Here is an 11279-nt window from a genome sequence, read left to right as displayed (position 1 = left end):
CACTCTCGCGAGGCGGCGTAACAGAAGATCGCACTCTCTGTTTCGATACGGCGGTACGACAGTCTGTGACAAATTTCCGTGGCCATTTTCATTCGACATGCATTGAATAATCCCAGCATGCTAAAGTATTCATTCCATGATTTTAAATTAGGCCAAAAATATATAAATGCCTTACAGGCACAACAAAATCACTATACAGCTAAATTAACAATACAGAAAAAATGTGTTTTAAGTACATAATACTCTGTATATTTGTTTATTTTCTTTTTCATACTTGAACGAATAATCGCATTCGATTAGGTAGTTTTCTTTGAGTTATTAGCTTACCCAAAAAAACTCGATCACTCCTTCATGCGAAAATGCCAACCAATGAATGGTTTTTACTAAGTAGCAATAGTATTACAATTATTATTTGATTAATATAGCTATAGATACTATTTCAATTTTTAAGTAATGGTAACTTAGAATTTCCTTCAAGTATACCTCAACTTACTATGATATAACAGATTGTTTGTGTGTAGCCTCTTAGAAATTGTTAATGATAGTATTATTTATGTTTAAATTATTGAGAAAAATTCGAAAAATCTTTGATACAAAGTTATCTGGTTGAGTCGTACTCCTTGATGATTTCGTCACACTAATGTACTATCGGATTGTTTGAAGAATTTCTGTCAAATACTAATGTTTTGTTGTTTGTATAAATGTTTTCTACTTTTAGCAAAATTACATTTCGGTAGTGAGCAAAAAACAACCAAAAATCACATCAAATTAATGTATATATGCTAATAAACAATTTCAATTACTTGCTTGTTAGTTTAACATTGAACATTGAACTTAATATGATCTTCAATTTATTAATGCCAATTATCATAATGCCTCATCTCCATCCTCCAATGTCATCTAGTTGATAATTATGGAATTATGAAATTAAAAAACAAAACAAAATTCACACACATATATTCGTACAAGCGATAATGCAGTCGTTAACTTATACAACACAACAACATGGTTGTCGTGAAGTCAAACCTCATATTAATCGTTCCCATTAGCAATGAATGACTATCCGGCTGCTCGATACTTCATACTAGCCTGACCAATCCATTACGCAAATAATAATAAAAAGGGACACTAATGAAACTCTGCAAAACTCTGTCGATAAAGTTTCAAATTGTTACAAATTTAAATTATTCGTTAATTTTCCTACCTTTCACAGCAACCCTGAGGTTTATGGCACAAAACGTACTGCACGAGGGACACTCACGAGAATCAGCTGAACGGCGCTCACCTAGACGACAAAACAAAAAAAGATTTGTTAGTCATGCGCAGCAAGCAGCCAACGGGTGAGTGTACCGTCGTTCGGTAACCCACCTCCAGAGGTTGCTTAGGGCTGCTGCGGGCTACTGCGACTGCCAAACCTTTTCGCCCTGCTCGCCCAATATCGGACGCTCATGCGCACCCACACAAGCACACGGGCCAGCAGTGCAGACTCCCTGGCTAGTAGTGTGTGTCACAAACGTCAACCCTTGAAGTTCCTGCCAACCTACGGCCCACCGACCAAACGTAACACATTTGCCCCATTCAGTCGGAGTTAGGACACGCGATAGAGCTGAGTGAAGTGCGTTCGATGTGTGCCGCTCGCGTGAGGTGTATTTCTCTCGCCCATTCCGCCAACCAGTGCTGCTCGTGGGGCTGTAGCATTTCGCGTACGTTTAGTGTCACATACGTCAGCAGTACCATCTAGTGCGCCCCGTGTTCCCCCCACCAACGCTCTCGCTCTCTTTCTCTCCTCCTCCTCCTTCTTTTCCTCCGTGTGCGCGTGTGAACCTATCGTTTTCGCCACGAGCCTCGTTAGGCAATCGAGCAAGCACGGGACAACATCGAACGGCAAGCAAGCTAGCAGCGCGCTAATCATTCGCAAACAATGTGCCACGATTTTGCGCACGGTGAAACGGCATCAATGGAATTAATCGGTCGTATATCGTCGGTCTGATTTGCGTGGTAAACAGGCGCGTCCGCTGCGGCAAGCAGTGCAAGGCTGGGCGCCTCCACCGGCACTCAGCACCAAACCCAGAAGCTCCTGTGCATGCTGCATCGATTACGTTCACCAATGAATGGATACGTGTTTGCACGGGCACGGCCCTGTCACTGTTCGATGACTGGCATTGATTTGAAATAGTGCCTGCCCCCCGCCCCAGTCTGTCAGTTCCCGCGGGCCACGTTTTGTCGGTTGGAATTATGTCAAATTATTGTCGTTTTTCGCATCGCGTATCTCCCACCCCCGGGCGCCGTGTGAATTGTGGATGCCAATGGGAAGGGTAGGAATGCTTCGACACTCGACACGCGTCTACCGTACGGTGCCAGCAAGGACACTCCGTTCTGTAGCGCCCGTTTGGCATTGAACCTACACTTCATCCCTGTCCTCGGTTCGGTTCGGGCTCGGTGCAGTGTATGTGGCAGCAGGCGAGTGTACACACACCCTTGCGGTTGTTTAGCTGGTTCGTTAGGCCGACGTTCGACCGCTCGAGTGCCCGATGGATGTATGTGCGAAGTGGATTACTCCATCCCGACAACAAGCCCAAGGCTGCGGATGAGTGAGCGTTTGTCGTCGAGTTATCCCTCCCCGGCGGTTCGTTCGCCTCGCCGGTGGGATTACGCCAGTTATTCAACCTGCCTGACGAAACGGCGCTTCAAAGAACACTGCGGGGGAAGATAAAAAGCACCGCTTCATCGCCAAGTGACATCGAGAAGAGCGACGGGCCAAGTGTGTGCAATCTGTATGTGTGTTTGTGTATGCGTGTGTGTGATAAATGATTGCATTTTCTCGCTGCACCGATTCTTCCGATGAAAGACGGTGCGCTGCGCTCGTGCGTCCTTACTCGCTGCTTTGTGACAAAGTGGGCGACAAGTGTGCGGTGTGCCTGGAGCCGATGAAACGAGTGAAACAAAAGAGATGTTTCGGGTGAAATCAAGCTAAAGTTTTGTGAAAATTGCAATTGTGCAGAGAGAAGCAAAGCAGTGAATCAAAAAAGGTATTCGAAGAAAACCACACAGAAGGAAAACCACGCTTTAAAAGCTTTATTCAGAAAGGTGAAGTGCAGAAAATGAGGTGTTGAGGCTTTAAATGAAAATGTCGTGTGGTGAGCTTAACCAAATAAATTGTGAAACCGAGCGAATTGCCGTGTCCGTAGTCAGCTGCAGTGCTGCTATTCTGCGAAAATCGATACAGAAAGTTTCTATAAAAGCAGTATAAAAAGAGTGCTTGTGTTTGTTTGAAAATGGAAAAAAGAGGATCATTTTCCGTGCTGCACCCAAAATCTTCCATCTGATTCTTTGCACTGTGAAAAGGAGCAAGAAAGCAGTGCGACCGTTAGTGCATAGTGGCGTGTAATACGATTACGAAAGTGTAGTTTCGAAACCAGAAAAGGAAAGGAATAAAAAAAAGCGAGCACAGTGCAAAATATGTGATGTATGAGCTTGCACAGCAATGTGGCAGCTGAAGCAGCACGAGCAGCAGCAGCAGTCGAAACGACACGAATAAAGTAACCATGCTGCCAGCAACGGTGATTATTGCGGTGGTTGTTTTCACCGTTTCGCTGGTGGCTCCCATAAATTCTGCCGGATCCGGCAGCAGCAGCAGCAGCAGCAGCAGTAGCGGAAGCGGCAGCAGCCCCAGTAACGGTGGTCCCGGCAGCAACAGCATGGACGAGAACGAAGCGCTCAAGAAGTCGACCAGCTCGCGGATCGTGCACACCAAGTACGGTGCCGTTTCCGGCACGATCGAGCACCTGGACGGGCGCCATCTGGATCCGGTCGAGGCGTTCCGCGGCGTGCCGTACGCTTCGCCCCCGGTGGGCAATCTGCGGTTCATGCCACCGGTGACCGGGGCGCTCTGGTCCGGTGTGAAAAAGGCAGACAGGTTAGCTCGAGCACCCTTTCAGCGATAAAAATAAACCCAACCCGCCCATCCCGCCACTAGCGGGAAGCACAATCACACGCAGTTGCTTTCCGCGACCGGCTTACGCTGAAGCTGTCGCAAAAAGATGAGCTGTGCGTGGTTGCTTTGGAGATTTGGTTACCGCGCTTGATGGGACGGTTTCTTTATTTATGTTAACACCTTTTCCCGTTTTTTTTTTCCCTCGGCAATGGTCGATTTTTGGACTCGTTTTTTAAACGCATTTTCCTTTAGGTTCAGTCCCGTCTGTCCCCAGCGGCTGCCTGACATCTATAACGAAACGGCTGCCCTGGAGCGAATGCCGCGCGGCAGGCTGGAGTACCTGAGGCGTCTCCTGCCCTACCTGCGCAATCAATCAGAGGACTGTCTGTATCTCAACATCTACGTACCAACGCAAGGTATACATTTTCATCTGGCTTGGGAGCCCGTGCGAAGATAACAATGGTGTAGAAAGGCTCGAATGAAAGCGAAAAACAACACACACTCACACACCCACACAAACAAACATCTAGCTACCCTCATAAGCATAAAACATCGCTCAGTGTCCCGCGTCCTGTGTTTGCTGCTCTGCCAAATGTGTGCTTGTTTTTCCTCCGTCATTGCAAGTATCATTAGAGCGGTTCCAGCTAGAAACAAAGCGCGAAAACAAACAAAGACACACGAACCGACACACATCTAGACACCATCGCCCAGAAAACACACCCGAGACCCGTTACAAACAAACAGAAGAAAACAACAACAGCGACAACGAAAAACGCGAGTAACGTTACGCAAACGAACAGAGAAAAAAAGACGTCGAGCCGCAAAACAACCGGGAGCGTAAAGCGCAAGAGATTTTATGAGATTTAGAATATCCTTTCCGAAGGACATACGCGATGAAGCTGGGCGGATAGGTTGCCTCCATCTTCCGTTTCTGTCCCCATTTTTTGCCCGAAGGAAAGTGAAGATTACGCTAGCAACTTTTGTGGCAGTGGATGAGGAATATAAAATTGGCCCTCCCCCCTGTTCGTGGGCCACATTCTCTGAAACCCCTTCACCACCGCCCCACCAAAAAGCCTCTGCTATCGACTGTCGCGAAGGCGTCAAATGCTGGGCGAAGAATGTGAGATTTTATTTTAATATCCAGCACACAGTGTCACCACTACCACTGGCGGCACATGCCAGGAGCAACAACAGAAAGCAGTAGCATCATTCCACCCGCTAAGTATCGATTTTGCAACATCAAAATGACATAAAAAAGGGTCCATTTTGTCCACCCACTGTGGCTGTGTGGTGGTTCGTAACGCATGTTTTTTTTCTTCTGTTTCTCACTCTAAAGCTCCCATTGTGTCTCTCTCGCGCTCTCTGCTGGTCATTTGTTGAAGTTGCGTTTTCCTATCAGCACCACGCCCCAAGAAACTGGAAAGCAATAAGACAACGGACAAAGAAAGGACAAGAATGCTGCACACTGGACCGCTTCCAAGTCCCAAGTGGGATTTTGGTTTGGAGGGTATTTTTACGAAATCCTTCATTGTCTCGTCCGACGGACGGGCGAGAAGCCCTTGAGCTGGCACGCATTTACTGTGGGCTGCCCGGTTTTAGTAGCTTTTGTAAGTGAAGGATTAGCCAACAGCGAGCAGAGGGCCGCTGAAAATCGGCACCCACAGCAAATCGCCCCGTGATCAGGGGCTTGTTTGACCGTTTTCATGCTTCACGCGGGATGGCAAGAATGTCGTGGAAGTGGCAAACGATGCGATGAGTGGGACGTGAATGAATCATTGTGACAGTGACGAGAAAGAAAGGAACAGGCCTTTGCTCGGAGCGAGATAGAAAGCAAATTTTGCCACAAAGCCTTTCGCACAAAGTTCAGAACGAATAAAATAAAATCCCTTTTTGATAGCCAGCCAACCGACCTGCCGATAGTCGTCGCGATCTGCCGCACGGACCGGTTGAACGGTTAGTTCATGGAACGCTGTTTCATGTGCCATTTTTATGGTTTCTCGTCCTTCGGCGTCGTTCGATGAAATCATAATCTAGTATGAATCCGGCCGGCCAACCGCCTCAGACCTCACTCCCCCTGCTGGGAAGAAAAAAACAGGCAGGAGAGAATGTGTAAAAAAAGCAAAACATCCACCATATTTTATTTCGAGCAAGCGAAGCCTGACGCAGCTTACCGAGGGCCGGTTCAGAGCATGAGCAACGTAAAAAAAGGTAGTCTGTCTTTGTTGGCCACATTCTTCAATCGCCATTAAAATGCCGGTGATTCTTAATCAACTCACGAATTCCTGCCCGAAAGCACCTTCATTGAGGGTGCAGAAGGTCGTCATCGAGCACGAAGGAAAGGAAAGACAGGAACGAAAAATCTAAACCGGCCACCCGTGAACCTGCTTTTCATCTAATGAACAACATTTTCCGGGCGTCCGAAAATGAAGGTTCCTGTGAGCATCAGTGTATGTGTGTGCTGTGACCTTTGGTTGGTTCTGCCCAGAGGGAACTGCACGGACGTGATCAATGCTTTGATCTGGTTCACCCGGTAGCACGGTAAGAAAATTAAAGCTGTTTCAATTGAGTTTGTTTGATTTTGGGTAAGCGCATTGCACCGCACCTCGGTTACAGGACGTTATGCGCGATTGCGAATAAATTGTGCTCCAAATCAAACAAAACCTTCAGCATTAATCAACCGTTTCGATTGTTATGTTAAACATCCGTGATTTTTTTTGTCATACAAATTTAAAGCGGAATAATTAGCGGATGAGATTTCATTTGCGCTTAAATGAAAGGTTGGAATAAAATGCCAACTTGTTCTTAGATATTTTGCTCTAAAATGTTTTGCTTTTGCGATTTCAAGCTTAAAATGAACAATGACTTTAAATTGCTTATAAGTGTTTATCTTTACAAAAGATATTATTGAATTTTAACACATATATTCTACAAAACCGATTCAATATGCTTAATAGTAATCCTCACGACCAACAGCTGTTACTCTAGCCATAGTAAATGAATCGTTTAATTGAACAAGCTCCTTATTCCTTTCTGTCCTAGACAAGCTATTGTTTTTTTTCGTTTTGGCGTCTGAATGATTGAAGTAAATCCCAATATGAAATGAAATGTTTACGTACAAGTGCTGCTTGGCTAAATGTTGGAGCTACCAATTTCGCGAGTCTATCCATGTTTATTTTAGACTTTCTTTTTATGTTTTTATTTTTTATGGATAGTCTGAGCTTTCACGAAATGTGTTTTTTTTTTAATAAATACTATCATAACATATCCGGCGATGTTCCACTCAAAATGCATCTATTTTGAACGTGCTTAAGTATGTCAAACATTCTCTTGCACAGTTGTGTAAGTGTTTTGTAACTGGAATTGTTTTTTACCAACAATTTTTCTTTCAAACATGTAACACACCAAACGCTTTTTTATTTTAATCTTTTATGCTACGAATAATGTATATACATCACTGTGTAATCAATGAATTCTCAAAAGAAACACAAAAATAATAAAAAAGTACAAATCGTAAGCAATACGCATCGTATGATATCCTACAGCATGGAAAAGAATAAATCATATTCTAAGTACACTTTGATATCCAACAATCGTAATGTTCATCACAATTCGTTTAAATTTTGCAAATAGATGAACTTAAATATATTCAATTTAAACTTTTCCTTGCGGAAGAACTCCATTCTAATGCGATTGCTGAAACGTGATCTTATCATGACGTGTAAACTGTGTATTAAGATAACGTCACAATATGTTATCACGATAGCATATTGTGTGAAAGGCATACCATATCAAATACCAATAAAATCTTCGTTACATTGTAATTAATAATACAACGAAAAAATAATAATAAAAATAAGATATTAATAATAACAACCATGTTTTACGATTTTTTAAATATTGGGGCCCGTTCCGTTTTAAGATCGTAGGCTGAAATTTCAGTCTGTCAGCTGTTTGCATTGCATAGCTGTTTTCGAGCAGCTATCAAAGTGAGTATAATGCACAGCTGGGCTTATCCCAAGATATTTGAATTTAGAAGGCTGATTTTTATCCCTTCTGTTTCTGAATGAAGATTTTAAGAGTGTTTTGTTTATTCGTCAAGCATCCAGAAAGCTTGTTTGAACAAAAGTTTTCACCCATCCTGTCAAAAACTGATATTCAAATTTGTTTACAAAAAAACATGCTATGAGACCAGTTGGACTACATACACTTTGATTCTGGATTCCATCACCAGATCTCGTTAATGCACCTTGGGGTAAATGTAAACACCACCTTGTTTTGCCAATCTAATTCTAGCTTTGAGGCTAGAATAATCTAGACTGAAAATTGCAGGCTAGTTTTGTGTGTGGTTTTGTATGAAGTGTTTACATGATTTCAGCCTCCAACTGTCAAACTCCATACAAAAAACTGACTAGAATCGTGAAGGGCCCCACTATCCGTTTCGTCTTCTTGTTCTATTGCGCAACAACCTTTTTCGGTCAAAACCTGCCTGACTCACAAATGAGCTTAGCTATCAATAACTGAGCTATCACACAAAGCAGCATAGCCTGTCTTACGTATGAGAGCACGGTCCATACAGGAATTGAACCCATGTTTATTAATCCCTTGACATTTTTCCCTAGCAATGTATGGACTGTTTTAATCTCCATTATTTTACAACTGATTTAAATAATCCATAATCTTTATAGTACGTTTCAAGTTGTATTCTTATAAATAAAGAAAGTTATTAAAATAGCACCAGTTAAAATTTTGATATTTTTATTGTAACATATCATACATATCATATCATCATACATGCACACATTGGCATCAGGGCGTGAACATACATAAATAACATTCTAGGAATGAAAATACACGTCATTGATACAAATTAGTTCTCTCAACCTCTAATTCATGGGCAAAAGTATAAATAACAACGAATGTTACTCGATATATTCCAATTGTTCACACATAGCTAAGCTAAGCTTAGGCTGTTTAATTTAGACTATTTTCATTTGAAAAACATCAACGAACAGGGGTAATTAAATAACTTTGCATGGGGTGTCTGAGCTGGACAGCATACTGATCACTTGATCACCGCAATGATTTTGACAAAAATCCAGTCTTAAGTAATTACAGTACATGCTTGCAACGACATTTTTATATTTTAAAGCTGTTTCTAAGCATAATTGTGCGTTAAACTTCATCCAGATAATTTCAAGTATTTTGGTTCATTTTCTGATGCTTTATGCGTTTAGGTCCACTAAATAGCATATTTATAATATGACAAAGTTTCCCAAATAATAAATGCATCGCTATGAATGTACTGTAAGAGCTTTGGCTCAACTTACCGAATGATGTTAGCCAACTGTTTATGTTTATCAGATTAGTTGTGCTGCCACACATAATCATCATATCATATTTGAGTCTGTAATGATTTGTTGTAATCGTCATATTACATTCGTCGTGTACAGTCTTTTTTGCTAGAAAAAATACTTTCCTAGAAAAGTATACGATTTAGCACACCATCATCAATCGTTTATATTGGATTTGAGTACTGTTTATTTTATTTTTTTGTTGCTGAATTTGGTACACTACTATTTTTATCACCAGAGAAATGATAATCATGCAAGATTTTCATAATCTATCGTCAAATTGTACACAGCATTTGTCACTCATCTGTTATTTAATCCTTGGTTTTGCTCGGAGTTTTGTCGGTGAGGCAATATTTTTTGGCATTTTTCATTATCCTGCCGACTCAAATATCAGACTATACGTTTTGAACCGTCTTCACGGTCGTAATATGGAAGAGATATCTCTACTATATAAATTTTGACTTTTCGTTCGCCAAATGCTGCGATCAATCCAATGCTGATCGTCTAACGAAAAAATAAGATCGATTTTGTTTCATTTTTAGAAGCCCTTCGTTTATGATGATTTTTATTCGAATCAGAATCATAATCTAAATAAAATAAAAAATATATATTCCGCACCTATTTGTAGGAATAATATTCGTGCATTATTGAATATTCTACCATCAATTTATTAAATTAATTTGGTTGAAATCTTCTGAATAAAAATGAATCAATCGGTATGAGAATTCCACAATCATTTAAAAAACATTACATAGCAAGCTGTAATCCTTTGTGCGGAATAATATGGAAGGGCTTTTTTAATATGTGTACATGTTTTTCAATACAATGTGTTAAACCAATAACTAATCAATGCCGGCCCTCAGGTACAGTAACTTTTATGTTATATGTTTCATATTCAATGTGCTTGTTGGAATGTAGACTATGTTGCAGTAACCATCGCAGTATAAACATTTATGTTAATAGCTTTTGCATCCAACTTAAAAATAAAATTAGTTACGAGCTACATTACCATAAAAGCTGAAATCGCACAATCTAGCGTGTAATGTAATCAACACCTTCAATAACATTAACTGATTTGCAGAGAGGTTTCTTTTATGTTATCCTATTAGTTAATTAATATTCAAAAAAAACACGAATGTGTATGATCGATTTCATGTTCCACTTTCTACCCAGTACAAGAATTTACGCTCTTGCTGCCCTCTACCAACGCTAGTCCAAACCAATCCACCTCTTTTATTCAATCCAATCGTATCATTACCTTTCACCATAAACAAACCGAAGAAAAACACAATGGTCATGTTCGACATATTTTATGTATCCCAGCCGAATGAGGTATCCCTCATGTACCACGAGTTTTCCAATTACTGCTCGCCGCATGGTGGCGTTTCGCTCTATCATAACACCCATAAAACCCGTCATTAATTATACACACCATTTCCAGAGGGTGTGTAGTTAACTTCGGGTGCTTTTTTATGTGTGCCACCCCTTGCCCCCTATCATAATCCGCTGGAAATAAATCGTGAGTTTGTATGTGTATTTTAGTGATTCGATGTGGGGAAGATTCTCGTGAACGAGCCCTAAAACCAGGGCAAGGAATTGCAGACGCGACCCTGAAATGTCCCAAGATTCCTACTACTTGTGCTGCAAATCTTGCACCATGGAATACCCTCACGTACCAACCACGGCTACGGTTGACTGTACGCGTTGAAGCGAAGTTTGCGACACCCTTCGGCAAGGGCTACACACCAGCCCAATGAAACGAACGGGTCAAAATGTGACGTCTCATCTTATTAGCTCACATAAATTAAATTTCCCACCGCCCAACATTGGAGGATTTCCGCTCCCAGCAGGGTTGGGCATGTGTGTAAGTGTTTGTGTGTAGCGTCAGGCCGTCACTCGATTGCACCAGAGCTGGAGGGCGAAAAACTTTACTCGTCGTTCGTCGATGACGAGGACAAGCATGACGCCGAAACGCATTTGCCCGTAACTGACAG

General features: G+C 41.9%; 1 protein-coding gene across 1 annotated transcript in view; it reads left to right on the top strand.

Moving 5' to 3' along the window:
* Positions 1-1582: 1582 nt before the first annotated feature.
* Positions 1583-11279, top strand: part of LOC121588353 (neuroligin 4-like) — a 28974-nt gene continuing 19277 nt past the window's right edge. Inside the window, exons 1-2 of the mRNA XM_041906178.1 lie at positions 1583-3916; positions 4187-4350. Of these exons, the coding sequence (XP_041762112.1) occupies positions 3546-3916; positions 4187-4350 (535 nt within the window). The 5' untranslated portion in view covers positions 1583-3545. The remainder of the gene's footprint in view (positions 3917-4186; positions 4351-11279) is intronic.

This window comes from Anopheles merus, chromosome 2R (genome assembly GCF_017562075.2).
Source record: "Anopheles merus strain MAF chromosome 2R, AmerM5.1, whole genome shotgun sequence".
Lineage (NCBI taxonomy): Eukaryota > Metazoa > Arthropoda > Insecta > Diptera > Culicidae > Anopheles > Anopheles merus.
Note: the sequence above shows the minus strand (reverse complement) of the source record. Positions and strands in the feature narration are given on the sequence as shown.